Source organism: Saccopteryx leptura, chromosome 2 (assembly GCF_036850995.1).
Source record: "Saccopteryx leptura isolate mSacLep1 chromosome 2, mSacLep1_pri_phased_curated, whole genome shotgun sequence".
NCBI lineage: Eukaryota > Metazoa > Chordata > Mammalia > Chiroptera > Emballonuridae > Saccopteryx > Saccopteryx leptura.
Window position 1 is genome coordinate 81320611 of NC_089504.1, and position 18644 is coordinate 81339254.

Below are 18644 nucleotides of genomic sequence, written 5' to 3' on the forward strand. Positions count from 1 at the left end.
GTGGCCTCTTTCCCACAGGTTCACATTCAGCTGTCAGAGTGGCACCGGGCCATCTTCCTCCCACAGGCCTGGCTGACGTATATGAGTCGGGCTTATCATGCCATTTTACAGGTAACGGTACCATAGGATGGTTTGCTTCAGGGGAGTGTCTCCTTATCTCAAATTTTACTGAAAATATGTATTGAATATAATGGCAGTTGGGAAAATAGCGCTATCAATAGTACAATTGTTGTATTTGCTGATGAGAGAATGTAAGGCTGAATATATTTAATACACTTACATTTTAAATGTTGACTCCCCCCAACCTGTGTCCAACCCAGAGCTCCCTCTTGAGCGCTGTTCTCATACATATTGCTGCCTTCGGAACATCTCCCAGATGTCCCACAATATCCCCCTTGGATGTCCCATGGCACCTCCACTTGAGCTCATTCCAAGCGGAGCTCAATGTCTGCCCTTGCCTCCTCGAACTGGACTTGCATGCACCCTCCAGCCTTATGTCATTATCCTTCCTCTAAATGTCATGTTTCAGCCCTGTTTTCCACACTCGGCATGTTGCTCCTAACCTCTTGACATTTACACACATTCCTTCTGTTGCAGGTACTGCTATTCCCTCTTTTCCCACCTAATTTCTACTTGGTCGTTAGATAAATCTATCTGGGAAGGCACCGGTGTCCCCACCGCCCCCACTGCCCATCGCTCCAGTGACTGTATGCTGCTCTTATGCACTTCCTTATAATCCATGCTTCTCCTTTTGAAGCTTTTATCACCTTAGTTATTTGCTCTCTCCTGCTGTCTCTGCTCCTTAGAACTGGGACCCTATTTTCTTTTCTGTTGTCTTTAGAATCTGACATAGTGTCTAAGACCTAGTAGGTGCTCACTAAATAAATGAGTTATACCCAATTTGACTTCCTTTAATCCAATAATATTATAGTTTGTAATTTTTTAAATCAGAAATAATTTTTACTCTGTTTGGGAATATATGGACAGTTAACAATATAAAAAAACGACTAACAGTTCTTTGTCCTAGCTTCACATTTATTTTTAAGGATGATATGTAGAAAAAATCTGATGGTACTTAAGTAATATATGGCCCAGAATCATATTTGCATAGTGTGTCAGATGTTATGGTTAAAGGTATCAGCTGTCCTAAAAGATGGTGGAGAGTGTGTGCGCAGAGGGAAAGGCAGGGTGTGAGGAATGAGCATTGGTGTTCTCAAATTAAAACCATGTTGCAACATATTATATTGAGTCTAGAATTGACAAAGTACTGATCCATCTTCAGAGATTCCTCCTATTCATCAGAACTGAGTAGCAGACCTGGAATCTCCATGTTTACCAACCTTCCAGGTAGTTTTAACTCATTCTATCAACCATACTCTGAGCAACAGTGTTTTGGATGGTTCCCCAAACCACACTGGAATCCACATTTTAAAGATGTTCCCTTGGGACAATTTTTTCCCTTTGCTCATCTTACCCACTTTTTTGTCCTCAGCGACATCTAAGCCCTCAGCATTGAATAGATGCATGAGTGAATGGATGTATTACTCATATACACCCTTAGCCAATTATAATTTTTATTCAAAATGAGTAAAATTACAAGTCAGAGTATGTACTTTTCTTCACATTTCTTTTTCCCTGTGTCATTTTGCAGTGTTTTCCTTATCAAACATTTATGGAGTACTTTTTACTGGCCAGGCCCTGTCCTGGGTGTACGGGATATAGTCCAGTGTGAGAGACTAACATGTCCACTAGCAATTCCAGTACAAGATGCCTGATGCTTTAGTAGAAGATGTACAAAATACTACAGGGCCTGGAGAAAGCAAGAAAAACTCCTCCTGCAGAATAAACTGAGAATTGAATTTAGCACTAAGCATAAGGAAAGCTAAATTGGACTGGGATATGGTATAACTCATGCAGATGACTTGCAATTGATTTTAAAAAAATAACCCCCGTGGTTATTTTTATAGTAAGAGCTACCATTTATTGAATAACTACTGAGTATCCAATACTTACCATATATGATTTCAATTCATCTTTATAGAAACCCTTTGAAGTGGGTGTTGTAAATTCCACATGTAATGGGATTACAAATGGGGAAGTGGTTAGCCAGGAAAGCAAAGCAAGTGGTGCAAACTCAATAGTCAGTAAATGAACTAGAAACTACCTGGAATTTTTTTACTCCAGAACCTCAGCCTTCCCCACTGCATCATGCATTCTCCCTAACACATAATATTGAACATTAGTTATAACAACAAATAAAGCAAATTGCTTTAATATTATAAAGGGCAGGTCTACTTTTGAAAAGCCAGCTGAGGTGTTTTGTTTTTTTCTTTTCAGAGACAGAGAGAGACTCAGATAGGGACAGACAGACAGGAACAGAGAGACATGAGAAGCATCAATCATCAGTTTTTTGTTGCGACACCTTAGTTGTTCATTGATTGCTTTCTCATATGTGCCTTGACCATGGGCCTTCAGCAGACGGAGTAACCCCTTGTTCAATCCATCGACCTTGGGTCCAAGCTGGTGAGCTTTTGCTCAAACCAGATGAGCCCGCACTCAAGCTGGCGACCTCAGGGTTTCGAACCTGGGTCCTCCGCATCCCAGTTTGACGCTCTATCTACTGCGCCACCACCTGGTCAGGCACCAGCTGAGTATTTTATTAATGCAGGTCAAGTACTCTGCTTTTCTACTGTTGTGATAGTTTGCATCTTGTTTATTTATCATTTTAATTGTCTTTACTTTGGATATTGAATAAATCTACTCTCAATGAGAATTGATGACAAAAGCCTAAAAGTGTCGATTCTAATAAGATATTCACTGCTATCTGAAAGTACAATGACTGTCATTATGACTTGAAGGTATACCAGTACATTTTAACTGTTCAGCAAGTTTTGTAAATGACTCCACACACTTAAATAGAATCTATGGTATCTTACAAGAATTAGAGCAACTGTCACAGAGACAATGACTACTCAGAGTATCAAACCTGTTGTTTGGTTTTCGTACCTCATACAAAGCACCACTTGTTGCAACAACAGTGACTACTCAGGGATCAGATGAAATGTACCTAGGAGCTGAGGGCAGGCAACAGTCCTGGTCAGCAGATCGAAGGACTGAAGCCCCTTCTCCAGTCTTACTCAGATATTTATTAGCCAGTACAAATAACTCAAGGAAACAGGCAGAAAAATTTTGCAGGGGGTGAACTAAAGGACAAGAAACATACTGATTCCTAATCTCTGTTTTGAGAGCCTAAACATTTTCTGTTGCTAAATCTTATCCTGCTCTTTTGCTGTTTCTAGCATGCACTGTTTCCAGTATGGGGTCAGAGAGGCCCCTGGACTCTCATCTGCTCAGGACTTTTGCCCTAGGGAGCCTCACTGTCTTTCATCGTTATCCTAACTCTGCATGTTCCCACAAGCAGCTGCCAAACTCCTGTCCAAGAATCTCTGTCCTGGAGGATATTTCTGTGCAGGAGTTACATTACTTCCCAGCTAGTTCCAGGCACATTTTGTTGCACTAAACTAGAGGACCATTCAGAGGAGCCACATTTTATTCAGTTAAGCTTAGGAGACATGCTAAAAGGTACATTCTGCATTCTTTCCTACAGGTTGAGATATGAACACTACAAGTGGCTTTTGCTTAGATGTCTGCTTCCAGCCCTAATTTTTCCACAAAATGTGAGATTTGGAATTATAAGCATATCAAAATGGTTGACATGGGGAGAAATTTGGATTTTTTTGTCACTAAGATGAAAAAATAAGACATAAATTGATTTACAGTTCAGAGTCCATTTTGATAAAGAGCAATTAATTTATCACCTTCTTTACCTTGCTGCCTCTTGGGATGCCTAGAAAGTTAAGGTCTCCATCTTCGGTATAAAGAGCCCTTAGAGATTTTTGAATATGACCTCAAACAGTAGAGAGGAATTAAAGCAAGTTGACTGAAAATACTTGTTTCCTGAGTCAGTCAGCTAGCTGTAAAATAATCTGAAATCAAAACTAGGTCAGGAACTGTAACCCCTAGTAAATTACTTTCTGACTGTTTGTAAGGGTTGTTTGTTCTTTAATGTCTAAGTTGAAGCTAGGTGAACTTGCACACTATAATTGGCAAGCTCTTGGTTACATAGGCTGGAAATATTTTTTAAAAAATTAAGAGGGATCAATAGATTAGTGATTGGAATCTCCAGGCAATCCAAAACTCTCAATTCAAGTGATTATTTCAGTCTTTTCTGTCCCCGTGACTGTTATTAGCCTTAACCACAGCTGTTAACCAGCAGCAGAGGTGACTGAGTTGAATATCACTAAGTCTCTATTATCAGTAGGCAGAGAATCAGAAGGCAAAGGACATCTTCAGAAATTGTCTAACACGGTCTGGGTGGAAGGGATCAGAGACATCCCAGATGAGGGATTGAGAGGAACAGAGGCCCTGAGAAGGAAAAAAAGAAATTTACTTGGTCACAATAGAATGGTTGGTACTAGTTGATAGCTATAGAAGAGATTAGAAAAATAGACCGTCTCAAGAGGCTGCCTGTATACTAGGTTTTTTTGTGTTTTGTTGATTTCTAAATAGATTTTAACCTTTAAATTTCCTATTTCTTGTTTTTTTAAAAAAGAAGCATAACAAAGACAGGCAAAAAACACATTATTTTCTATTTTGCCTACCCTCCTAGGAGGCCAGTATCAACATTAAATGTTAATGTCAATGTCTCTAAGAGAAAGAAGAGAGAATGAAAGGGTCAGAATTCTATCTCTGTACACAGGGAGATGGGTATGATTGAAGGAAATGGAAACTGTGCAGGACGTGACTAGAACACCCATCAAATCTCAGAGTCCCTGAGCTAGTGCACCGCAGGGCTCTGTATGCTGCCGGTGTGCTCTGCCCAAGGACTCCTCAGCCTGAGGAAATAGTCCTTGTTTCAGTGAGCTCACAGGCTAGTAATTGCATTTGAGAGAAACATAAGGTCATTCAACTGTATAGTCTGGATATTTTGGGGAACCTTTTATTCTCTGAGAGTAGATAGATGAGAAAATATGAATTATTTTACAAAGGATTTTGCTATATTCATGAAAGAATGTTTTGTAAGAACATTGTAAGGGGAGGTTGGTTTTTTTTGAGTTTTTTGACACTGAATCTGGTAATAGTAGCTATTATTTGCTATCAGGCACTCTATTAAATAAACAGTTTTCCACATTATTTAACGTGATGCTCTATTACTGTAAGCTATTTGTTGGCTACATTTTACAAATGAGGAAACTGAATTTTAGAGAAGTGAAGTAACTTGCCTAAATTTATACTTCAAGTTAGTGGAAATGGCATCAGAGTCTTCTCCCAGAGCTCACATTCCTAACTCCTCAAGCCATATAGCTTCCCTCTCGAACATGTAGATAGAGACATACACTTTCCTTCTGCAAAATACACCTTAGAACTCTACAGTCAATAAAAGGAAGACAACCAATAGAACAGTGGGTGGAATAGGATACCCAAATAGTCAAACATGAAAGGACGTGTAATCTCATTAGTAAACAGTGAAATATAAAAATGGAAACCATAATGACCATCATTTCATACTTGCAAGAATGGAAAAATGAAGAAGCCTGACGATTCTAAATGTTGGTGAGGATATGAAGTAGCTAGAACTTTTACTTACTGCTAGTGAGAATGTAAGCTGCACAACCACTTCTGAAAATGGTTTGATGGTTTGGTATTACCCAATGATACAGTATGCAATCTAAGTTCTTGTCCACTTTAGAGTTCATCAATAAACCATATTTTAATTACTTTTAAATAATGTAACTGGTGATGGAGTAGAGGGGAAAGCATCTGATCAAAACAATTCTGAGTATAAAAACAAAGATAATAAATATTTGAAGTTCTTGGTTTTAGCAAGTGAACTTGACTCGAAGGAACCACTAAGCTAAAGCCAGACCTGAAGGTCTTAATTTTAAAGGGATGATATTAGCTGTATTTTTATTACATGGTAGTGGTTGAGAATTATAATATGTATTTTTTATGTTCACTCAAGAAATAGAGCCTGACCTGTGGTGGCACAGTAGATAAAGCATTGACCTGGAATGCTGAGGTCACCGGTTCGAAACCCTGGGCTTGCCTGGTCAAGGCACATATGGGAGTTGATGTTTCCTGCTCCTCCCCCTTTCCCCCCCTCCTCTCTAAAATGAATAAATAAAATCTCTTAAAAAATAGTAATGCAATGTACAGCTATTTGAGAATAACTTTGTTAAGTTTTACCTGAATCTTAAACGTTATATACCATCCTGCTCATATTGTACCATTCTGTTATGATACTGGTACCCAGACCCCCGTCTCGGGATTGTGTCAGTTAAAATTATTAGCTGTTGACACATGCTAATCATCACTGTGTAGAAGATTATTTTGAATGGTCCCTATGAAATTAAACTCTGCTTTTAATAGACATCCCAAAATGAAGTGCTCTGCACTAAATTTGCCAAACATACAACTCCAGGACACACCTATTTGATGAATGTGGAAGTTCTGGAGCAGCAGTGTAATGATCTCTCTCACACTCCTCATTCATAATTTAATAACCTATCAAGAACACTTAAGGTGAATTGGGAAAGGACACATCTGTTATGTTTTCCAAAGAAATTTTAAGATAATTTTGGCCATAGAGTTTGCATGCTGATATATGCTGTGTTTTTTGCAGGGAAGAATAGGAGAGCTGGAGCTGCAGTTAAAACACGGAAAGGAAGGCGCTGAGGAGGTGCAGCACAAGAAGAGCGCAGCCTGGCTCTGGTAAGCCAGCGTGCCGGTAGTGGTGGCAGTGCACTGTGAGAAGGCGGAGGCTCTAAAGGCTTTAATGTTGGGATTTTCACTTCTCTATGAGCCTGAAGGGGAGAAGACTAAAGATCTGATAGCTGTATTTTTCATCTCCTTGGATATAAAAAGGAGAGCTTTATTCATAAATTTTATGTTTTTTATTGTTTTCTAAAGCAGTGTGGAAATAGTTCCCTTTTCCCTTTATTACTGATTACTTTATATTCCTTTGAATGAAAATTTCTGTTTTTCCCCATTTAATTCATTACCTTCCTAACTCACATTTAGTCAAGAAATACCCTTCTACCCTCTGGCCCCTCCTTCCTTAAGACAGCTTCATTATTAGGAGCAACTTTACCACGTCAGGGCTTTAATTTCTTCGACAGACACCCCCTCGTGAATTCTCACTATATGATCTAGAAATGTGTAAGTGCTGGCACTTTAAAGACAATTTAAATTGTTACATGGGCTAGGATGAATTCCTTGTCAGATTAATGTTGCAGCAGCCTAAATCCAAGTCAAGTGCCCAGAATCTAAATAGCTTTGCCTGCAGACATAGGTTTCTTTAATCTAAACATCTGTTTAAAGGTTTTTATTAGATTTTAGATTTTTATTTACTGACAATTGGCATATGTAGAAAAGCAGAAGCTGTGTGTGTGTGTGTGTGTGTGTACATTGTGTGTTTTACAAATTTTAAGTTTTATTTTCTAGATTTATATTTAAAAATAGCATCCCTGGCCGGTGGTTCAGTGGATAGAGCATTGGCCTGGCCTATGAGTTTGATTCCTGGTCAGGGCACACTAGAGAAGTGACCATCTGCTTTTCAGCCCCTCCCTCTTCCCCTACTGTCCCTCTTCTCCCTCATCCAATGGCTCTATTGGTTCAAGTGTGGCCCTAGGTGCTGAGGTTAGCCCAGTAGGAGTTCATCAGCCTCAGGCACTAAAGATAGCTCAGACCTTAAGCAATGCCACAGATGGGGTTGCCGGGTGGATCCCAGTCAGAGAGTCTGCCTCACTATCTCCCCTCCTCGCCTTAAAAAAAAAAAAAAAAAAAAAAAGTTTAAAAAGTATGACTTTGATTTACAGTTAAGATTAAGAATTTGGATTTTGCTTCCTATTTGCTATTATTATTTTTTACATGTAGCTTTAAATTCATCTTCTGAAAATGATCATTTGCTGGAGGTGGTGTGTTGGCTATACTTTTCAAAATATATAGACAGATACATGGAGTAAAGAATGTGAGAGGGCCCTGGCCGGTTGGCTCAGCAGTATAGTGTCAGCTCAGCAATATAGCATTGGCCCAGCAGTATAGCATCAGCCCAGCATGTCAAAGTCCCAGGTTCGATTCCCAGTCAGCGCACATAGGAGAAGCAACCATCTGCTTTTTCACCCTCCCTTTCCCACAGCCATAGCTCAAATGGTTCAAGCAAAGTTGGCCCCAGGCACTGAGGCCCAGGCTCCATGGCCTTGCCTCAGGCACTAAAATAGCTTGGTTACCAAGCAACAGAGTTGTGACCCAGACAGGCAGAGCATCACCTGGTAGGGGGCTTGCCTGGTGGAACCTGGTTGGGGCACATGCAGGAATCTGTCTCTGCCTCTTAATTAAAAAACAAACAAACAAGAATGTGAGAAAAAGATGAGGTCAAGGATAACTGCAATATTTTAACTCTGAATAAGTAAAAGTATGGAGCTCCCATTTACTAAGATGGGGAATGCAACAGAAAAGCAGGTCTGTGTTCAGTAGGAATCACGTTTGCATCTTGCTAAGCCTTTGATACCTACTTAGACCTCCAACTGGAGATACCAAGTAGGCTGCTGACCATATGAGTCCAGAGTTCAGGCGTGAAGTCAGGGTTGGAAATTACAAATTTGGTAATCATCAGCATATCAACTGCAATTAAAATCATGATGCTGGATGAGATCCTTAGGGATTACCTAAAAACAGAGAAAAGGACAGAGGACTGAGCCCCAGAGCACATCAACATTTAGAAATGAAGTAGATGGAGACAGAACCAGTAAAGCACACAGAAAATTAGTAATCAGTAAGTGATATAGGAAGAAAGTAAAAGAGCGTGGACTCTTAAAAGCCATGGGAAAAAAGAGTTTCAAGAAAGGAACAACTGAACGTGTCCAATGCTACTATGAGGTGGCAAAAGATGGAGACTGAGTTGGGAATTCAGTTTGGCCTCTTGAAAGTCATTGGTGGCCAGCACAGCTCATGCTCTGGTGGAGTTGTGGGGACAAAAGCCAGATTATAGGAAGGTCTAAAGAGAGTGCGAGGAGATGAACTAGAGTCAAGCAGAGTATTTTAAATAAGTTGTGATGCATGAGAAGTAGTGAAATGAGACAATAGTTGGAGGGTTCTTTTTCATTTTAAGATAGTAGATATTTCAGTATGTTCACATGCTAAGGGAAGTAATAAAAATAGAAAAAAAGAAAAACGGGTGATGCAGCAGAGAGAAGAAATGGATAAAAGGAGAGTTCTAGTCCACAGGTGCAGGGTTTAGCCCTCCAATGGAAATAAGTGTAGGCAGGTCTTCATTTGACCAATAAAAGAATGCATTCAATATACTACTCTCCATCTAGACAGACTGAGATTGGACAACTCAGAGAATTTATTGTCAAATGGTTTTATAAAATACAAGTTAAAAGTCTATAGGACCAGTTTGCAATAAACTGAAAAACTTAGCTCCTAAGTGACATTCTCAGAGAATGCTGAATAATGAAGATTTTACTAGCTTTCAAATGAAAATATTTGTGAATGAAAATAAACTTTCATTTGCAAAAATGTAATATTTATAAAAATTTTTAGCATTTCTGAAATCAAAGGGTACAGTGAACATGTGTCTTCTCTATTCTCTAGGATGTGAGCCTGGCAGTCAGTGATTGTTTTCACTTATCTCAAGGCTCTTATACTGAAATTTTTTTCCTGTGAATATTTGAATTGAAAATACCTTCCTCCAAATTCACAAGTGTAATTATTTTGTGTTAGCTTCAGAGTGATTTTATAACCAATGTTTTTAGTTTTAATTTATATGCATACATTGTGACTATTCCATTATCTACAATTTGGCAATAGTGAATTGCTGTTTGGGCGAGCTCTTGTGCACGAAAGAGCAAATGTCGTAGTCGATTTGGGCTGCTACACAGAAATATCATACACTGGGAGGCTCAAACAACCAGATACTTAGTTCTCATGGTTCTGAAGGCTGGGAAATCCAAGGTAAAGGTGCTAAGAGATCTGGTGCTGATGAGGGCCTGCTTCCTGGTTTGCAGTTCACTACCTTTTCCTTTTGTCTTCACATGGTGGGGAGAGGGGAGATTAGGGGGGGGAAGGGGTCGGGAGAAATGAAAGAAGGAGGATGGAGGGGGAGGTAGAGGAGAGAGAGAACAGAGGAAAATAGATCTAGTGTTTCTTTATAAGGGCACTCAACCCATTTCTGAGGACTCCAACCACACCACCTCCCAAAGGTCCCATCTCCAAATACCATATGCTGGGTGTTAAGATTTCAACATATGAGACTGAGGGGATACAAACGTTCAGACCAGAGCAGAGAATGCTATAAGGGACACACATACTGTCCAATCAGTGTAAGAGATGACACCATTACCGCACTGCCTAACATCCCTGCTTAGTCCCATTCATCTCCTCTTCTCCTCACTAAGTGACCTCAGGAATAGGAAGACAAAACTCTTTTTGTAGTCAAGTCCTTATCACAGTTCTTTGACTGCACACTAAAATTCTACATAGATAGTGTTTAGATGTGAAATCATTCCTAGAGGTTCTTATTAATTGATGAATAAGCAAAAAAAAATTGGGCTCTTGCTCCAACATAAATTCTTATAGCTGTTTTCTTTCCATCTTTATTGCAGGGTTCGAGACATGTTGACTGATGAGATCACCAAGTCAGCTGCAAAGTAAGATCTGTTTATTCTCTTGCCAAAAATTTTCTATGAACATTTTTTTTTTTTGGCAGGTACATACAGTTTTTCCTTTTAGAGTATTTCTTAACTTTAAGACTTTTAAAGTTAAAAAGACTTATAAGGGACTTTTTATTTATTTTTTTAAAAATCATTTGTTATCCTTTCTTGTATTAAGTTAATTACTACACTTTTTTTGTGAAAATACAGAGGAATCAGCACAAACACATATTTTACATCAAGAGTCTACTGAGTTTGTACAGGTAACACAGTACCCCATGCTGAGTTACATACTGAAAATTCTAATTTAGTTCAGGTGGTGGTTGGGGGCAGGGAATCCTTGTGTGAATTAATAAACAGATTATTAAATCTCAACTGTGAGCCAGCAAATAAATCAAAGGAGTACTTCCTTTTATTCTTTTCGTGTTATTGAGTATCTAAAAATTGAATTTTTAAGTACTAGAAAACTAATGTGCAGGTTCAGTAAAAAAAAAAGCAGTTTCAGTCATATACTTATGTTTGTTTTAACAATAACTTGAGTATTACTATCTTGAGGCTTTTTGTCTTGAGCCAACTCTTAAGAAAATTGTACCCTAATGAACTCGCTTAAACAATCTCATCGGTTTTCTTTGTTAACAAGCTAATTGTTTCTGGCAATAAGTTACAGTCAGTTACATACAATTCTACCTTCTACCATCACCTTTGGCAGCTGCTGTTCCCTGACATCCTTTTTTCTTATTCACCAAACAATACAAATAAACCTTTGAGCTACAGGATTTCATGTGCATTGAAAATCCATTATCCAGATATACTTCACTGCAGTATAGTTTTATCTCTATCACGTCCCCAAACCCTCTGTAGGTAAATAGATTTTGCCTTTGGAAAAAAAAAAAAAAGAAAAAATCTACGTTAGAGTTAGCTTTCCACCAGTAATTTCTTAAACAGGCACTTAACTGTGAAGTCTGATCTCAGTACATGATTACCCCGCAGCCTCATGTCTTCTGAATAAAGGGAAAGAGAGGAGGTGATCCTCCCAGCTCTCAGTTCTGTAGGAGGCACTGGGAACTATCTGTTGAGATATCTGTTGACAAAATGAAAGCTAAAATACCCAGAGGTTTCTGTAGGGACTCATCTGTGCCTGCTTATCTGTTCTGGTGAATGCAGACACACTAGGAGAGCACTCAGCTGCATATCGGGAGGGAGGAGGTGCTGGGGTAGCACTGCCTTTGACCTTACCTTTCATGTAGTTTGTTCTATTATACTGGTCTACTTATACACTTATATCCTGTTAGAAATGGTACTCTGACATTTGCAGCAAAAAGCTCAAATGCTGAAGAAACTAGCATCTTTCTATTTAAAAAAAAAACCTATAATTTTGCCTCTCTAGTAGCTTTCACATTTTTCATTCTAGAATTGTCTTTCAACAAGTCTTTAATCTTCAGGTTTATAATGCATTGTTTCATGAGTAATAACTAAGAAGAGTGTGTTCCTCATTCTCAGTGATACAGAGTAAAAATAATTTATGTTTTCATGGTGTTACCTTTTCATCAAAATTTTCAAAGCATTTTGTAGACCTTATCTTATTAAAGCAATCCTGACAATACTAGGCATGACAGCATGTGAATAAGAGATAGTTAAGGTCTGGAGGCAAAGAGGTGAATGATAGAACGGGGAAAAATCACCCTGCTGCCCTCCCTTTAGCTTCTCCCACTGACTTCCTCCAGCCATGTGAGGACCCCCACCACCTCCTGCCAGCTAAGCCTTCTGTTCCTTGGACCATGGCTGCCACAGACTCGCCTGGCCCACGTCGGACTTACTGTTTTCTGAGCTGTAAGTCAAATGCAGGAAGTAAAACATCCTTTGAGAGCATTTATTTCTAAAGCAGCAGGGATAGAGCTAAGGGAGACTCAGGACACAGATAAAACCTGATGATTGATGTAAGTTCATTTTTACTGTTATTAATTAAATAGATTTAAACCTGAAGATAAAAATCCCTGAGGGATTGGGTCACTTTACTAATATGTAACGTAATACTTTGTCCCTGAGAAAACATCATCGTAGCTCATCCTTCCTTGCACTTTTTAATTAGATTAATAGCATCAGTTTGTTTCAAAGGACAATTTAATTAAAATGTCAGTGGTATTGCCTAGATAAATACAGTACTGATGCTGACATGTCATTATGCAAATTAGTTACTACTGCTTTACTATAGGGGATAGTTTTTTGATCAACAAGGTGATGAGTTTTACTGAACCCGTTGTAGATCTTCACCTGGTCAGCTCCTCCTTGAATTTGTTTCATTAACTATATATGGAGTGTCTTCTCTCCATAAGTCACTTTGCTAGGTGTGCAGAAAATTCATGGGTGATCAAGAGCTAGTCATGGTACCTTTGTGAAATGTATACCTTGGCCTGAGCATGCTCTATGTGGACTGCAGATTAGATTTTTTTCTATTCAGAGATTAATATTCAAATTTGCATTTAATCTGTAACCAAATGTCTAATTAACACTGGCTTAAAATACATTTTTCTCCATTTTACAAGAAATAAGACATGCTCAGGGATGTCAAGACCAGTGAAACTTTTGAAATAAAATCATTTGGGGCACTGTTTTAAAACAGGCTAAATTCTCTTTCAGAATTTAGTGTTAAAAAGATACTTTTATAGCCCTGGCCGGTTGGCTCAGCGGTAGAGCGTTGGCCTGGCGTGTGGGGGGACCCGGGTTCGATTCCCGGCCAGGGCACACAGGAGAAGCGCCCATTTGCTTCTCTACCCCCACCCCCTCCTTCCTCTCTGTCTCTCTCTTCCCCTCCTGCAGCCAAGGCTCCATTGGAGCAGGGATGGCCCGGGCGCTGGGGATGGCTCCTTGGCCTCTGCCCCAGGCGCTAGAGTGGCTCTGGTCGCGGCAGAGCGACGCCCTGGAGGGGCAGAGCATCGCCCCCTGGTGGGCAGAGCGTCGCCCCCTGGTGGGCGTGCCGGGTGGATCCCGGTCGGGCGCATGCGGGAGTCTGTCTGACTGTCTCTCCCCGTTTCCAGCTTCAGAAAAATACAAAAAAAAAAAAAAAAAAGAAAGAAAGAGGAAAGAAGAGAAAAAATAAATAAATAAAAAAAGATACTTTTATGTTATTTTGTCTACTATCCTTTTTTTTTTTTTAATTAAGTGAGAGGCAAGGAGGCAGAGAGACAGATTCCTGCATGTGCCTCAACCAGGATCCACCCAGCAACCCTACCTAGGGCTGATGCTCTGCCCATCTGGGGCCGCTGCTCCATTGCATGGCAACTGAGCTATTTTAAATGTGCCTGAAGTGAGGCCATGGAACCATCCTTAGTGCTCAGGGCCAACTTGCTCAAATCATTTGAGCCATGGCTTGAAAGGAAGAGAGAGAGAGAGAGAGAGAGAGAAGGGGGAAGATGGAGAAGCAGATGGTCGCTTCTCCTGTGTGCCCTGACCAAGAATTGAACCTGGGACTTCCACATACTGGGTGGACACTGTACTGTTGAGCCAACCAGCTAGGGCCTTACTATCCTTGTTTTAAAAGATGTGATACCTGATTTCTGGTGACCATCTAAGTTTTTCTATAGGGTGATAAAAACTGTGGATCTAATTCTCAGATCACTAACAATTTAAAACTAGTTTTTAACCTAACTTTAGGGATTTATGATCATTTTGTAGCAGGACAGGCTTTAGGATATTCTCAGCTAAAAGCAAGAGATAATAGAAATAAAAGATTTAATTTTGGTTTTGTTAAATGATGTTATGACTAGGAAACCTGGGAGTGCCAGGTCTTGCCTCACCTCTAGTTTTATTATCAGCTGTATGAGTTCCCAGTAGTCCTAACTGCAGAGCTCTAGCAAAATCTCGGGTGAAGCCATCTGCTTGGATCACAAGTGTCCCTTCCTATTTTCTCCCCCACACCATGCCCCAATATAAATGTTGTTTGTTGCCTTAACAACGTAAGCAGCTCTCTTAGAGGAATGACAGATGGGTGAACAAAATGACCAAGTGTGCAGAGTAAGTCTTTACTGAGCTTAACCACCCAGGTGGGAGGGAGATAAGGAAGATGGGAATGGATGAGTAGACAGATGGAAGAACTCGATCATGGCACATTCTACATCTCACTCTTACCACAATGAAAGTAAAAACACAAGAACACGTGTAATTTTTTAATTCTCACTAACTCACATGTTCAGTCATGACCAGGGGTCCCCAAACTACGGCCCGCGGGCCACATGCGGCCCCCTGAGGCCATTTATCCGGCCCCCACCGCACTTCTGGAAGGGCACCTCTTTCATTGGTGGTCAGTGAGAGGAGCATAGTTCCCATTGAAATATTGGTCAGTTTGTTGATTTAAATTTACTTGTTCTTTATTTTAAATATTGTATTTGTTCCCGTTTTGTTTTTTTACTTTAAATAAGATATGTGCAGTGTGCATAGGAATTTGTTCATAGTTTTTTTTTATAGTCCGGCCCTCCAATGGTCTGAGGGACAGTGAACTGGCCCCCTGTGTAAAAAGTTTGGGGACCCCTGGTCATGACGGTCTTCTTTATCCCGCACCTCCATTCTGTTCCCGCACTGGGATAGGCAGGCAGTAGTCTTGGATGTATGCACTGATTCATGTTCAGGGGTCAAGTCTAGGATTGGGGAAGCATCACCCGATGGCATGAGTGCTCTGCTGCCCGCGTTCTGTCGTGAGAGTCGGCAAGCTGAGAGCACGTCATCATTGTCCCATTGGAGATGATTCTATAGGATCACCTTGGAATTATGGAATAATGCTAATGTATATTTTCAAGTGGTAAGTATATTTAAAAGGCTCAGTTTCTTGATACTGAATTCAGAAGTCAAATTTAAGATTTTGCTAATATTAGAAAACTACCATTTGTATGCTATCAAGGGCAACTCTCAATCCAAATAGTTTAAACACAGGGTTTGTTTGTTTTTTTTCTTCTTATCTGGGGCCTCACGGTTATATTACAAAGTGACATTAAGGTTTTAATGTCTTGCTCGCTTTGAGGTTTTAAGAGAGAGAAGGGAGGGTGCTAATGACTGAGGGAAGCCGCCGTCTGTCAGGCTGGGAGTGAAGTGCGCTGTCCGAGCGTCCCTGGGAGCTGCTTCCTCTCGGCGCTGCTGCGGGGGAGCCCGAGGCCATTCCGTTCTGTGGGGTTACTGGGTTTATTCACGTAACTGTCCACGGTCGTTTTTTCAGAACAAATCGACACATTTATATCTGCCAAAGATGACAAAATAGCTCAGGAAATGTTCTGTCAAATGATGAAGTAACATTTTTAGGAAGAATTTAGGTATGATGAGCTTGGATTTTTAAGTTACGAGAAAATATAATGACCATACACCTCTAAGAAGAGTTAAAAGTCAACATTAGTGTCAGGAGAAGGAAAGAAGCAGCTGGCATCACGGAATAAACAGACCTGGTTTACCAGGCTCTGAAGGAATGGAAGTGCTTTCTGACCTCATCTGCCTTCCCTATAATAGCGCCTTCTCTTCTGGTTAAAGCCCCAAATCATCTCTTGGAACTCTTGTCTCTTTAAACAGGGACAGCCCAGTGGTCAAAGGCAACGCGCTCTTAGCCCTAAGCAGCCTTGCTGTCATCGTATCCAAACATGAAGCCAGTCTCTCCTCAGATGCCGAGGGGGTCCTAGAGGTGAGTTAAAGGTGATTTGAACCATTTGGGCTTTGGCTGAGTAACATTTAAAAAATGAGAAGTCTCTGGAAGTCTGGCTCTGAGTTCATGAGGTTAGAGTCTGTCTGCAGCGCCACATTATGCTGGTCTGTGGGCCTTTGCACTGTGAGCATTCATGTCTTTAAGACATTTTTCTTTGCAACTTTTCTGTTTTGCTTTCTCTATCACAGTTAGTGGTCATTTCAATTTGAAGGCACCAATTTTATGCAACAGGGGTTGCCTTCTGTGATTACATCAGTGGTAACCAATCTGAGGAGGTTAACTAGGCTTACTGAAAGTGAACAGTGCTGTCAAAAAATGATAAATAAGCAGTGTTTACTGACTGAAAAAAAATTATACTTTGCATTTTAATTGTAGATGTCAATGACAAAGTGCCTATTCATTTTTACAAGGCATTTATTTCTTAATTAAACATGTGGTGAGCTGGCCAATGTTCACTTCCAGTGTACTTTTTCAGATAATTCATATTTGTCAAAATAAAAAGGCATGACTTTGTTCTTCTTATAAGCCCCAATATCTAGTGGCTGTCAGTAGCCGGAGACGATGTGGCCGAGTGGTAAAACCAGAGTTTTGAAATAGGAGAGTCCTTTATTTAAATCCTAATACTTGCATTGCACTTACTAGCTGTTTGGCCTGTTGTTGGTGACTTCCCTTTTCACAGCCCATTTTGCCATCTATAAAATGGGGGTAACAATACTAACCAAATAGGATTATTGAAGGATTAAATGAATCACTATATGGAAACACAACAGCTGCCAGATACTAACCTCTCAGTAATAGCTGCTGTTATTGTCAGCATCAGCATATACTTCATCACCTCCTGCTGCAGAAACTGGACTTGATTCAATGTTATTCGGCCTGTCTCTGTCCCCACAGAGTGTCTTATGGGCCATCTGTACTGTTGTTGTTTTTTCTTTTCTTTTCTTTTTTTTTTTTTTAACAGAGACAGAGAGAGATTCAGAGAGAGGGATAGATAGGGACAGACAGACAGGAACAAAGAGAGATGAGAAGCATTAGTCATTAGTTTTTTGTTGCGACACCTTAGTTGTTCATTGATTGCTTTCTCATATGTGCCTTGATTGTGGGGCTATAGCAGACTGAGTAACCCCTTGCTCGAGCCAGTGACCTTGGGTCCAAGCTGGTGACCTTTTTGCTCAAACCAGATGAGCCTGCTCTCAAGCTGGCGACCTTGGGGTCTCGAACCTGGGTCCTCCGTATCCCAGTCTGACGCTTTATCCACTGTGCCACCACCTGGTCAGGCTTGTTGTTGTTTTTTTTTTTTTAACTCATTTTATCTTTATAGCAACCTAGGAGGGTAAGTATAATATACTATCTCACTTTAAAGACAAATGTTCAAAGACACTACACAATTTTCCTGAGGTGACACAGCAAATGGCAGGATCAGGATTTGAACCCAGGTAGTCTGGCTCCAGGACTTATGTTATTTACTGCTAAGCCAGGCTGCCCTGTTGTACTGTCTTTTGTTTGTTTGTTTACCACCACAGTGTGGTTTTTTTTGGTCACAAGCAAAGAAAAAAGCTCTCATTTAAATAAAAAAGGAACTAGAAGGTTAGGAATCTGGAAGCCCATGGGATTGAAGGTGGAGCTTAAAAATCAGGTTTTAGGAAGGACAATAACTAAGGGGATTTGGGGAGTCCAAGCACAGGTACTGATGAGCCATCTCAGCAGCCCCCGCCACCACCACTGGGATGGATCAGCTGTAGTCATTTACTCTCTTTGCCTCACTCACTTAAGATTTAGAGTCCCATTGGTCCCTATGTTTTGGGTAGGGTAGGACAGGTAGCTTGATTGAGCATTTAACCAAGCTTCACGTCATGGTGGAGGGAATTCCCCAAAGGGTGCTATTACCAGGAAACAAGAGAGTAGATGCCATACGGCAAAAGCTACCAATGTATATTGCATGTGGGGAAGGAAAACAAGTTAAGGGATTATTACATGAAGGATAAAAATGTCATAATTACTTACTATATGAATGTTTAACTTTAAACTCAGAATCTTATTTTAATGATGAGCAAGATGATATACTTTAGGAGAGGAAATGTTTTGTATCCTTTAAAAAGAGGCATGCAGTTGTACAGGTAATTTACCCCAGTAATAATAGTGGAGTGGTCTAGCTCCGAGTTTGAATTCCAGGCTCTCCTATTCTTCTTTATCCCCTAGCCTATCCTTTTGTTCTGCACTGTAACATGTGGTACACAAAGCACTGAGGCCATACA

At 40.2% G+C, this 18644-nt stretch overlaps 1 protein-coding gene across 3 annotated transcripts in view; it reads left to right on the forward strand.

Annotated features, from left to right (window-relative positions):
• The window catches only part of FOCAD (focadhesin), a 342443-nt gene that overhangs the window by 266817 nt on the left and 56982 nt on the right, over positions 1-18644 (forward strand). For all 3 annotated transcript variants that reach the window (XM_066368255.1, XM_066368257.1, XM_066368256.1), the window contains exons 22-25: positions 19-111; positions 6683-6771; positions 10665-10709; positions 16260-16368. In XM_066368255.1, the coding sequence (XP_066224352.1) occupies positions 19-111; positions 6683-6771; positions 10665-10709; positions 16260-16368 (336 nt within the window). The remainder of the gene's footprint in view (positions 1-18; positions 112-6682; positions 6772-10664; positions 10710-16259; positions 16369-18644) is intronic.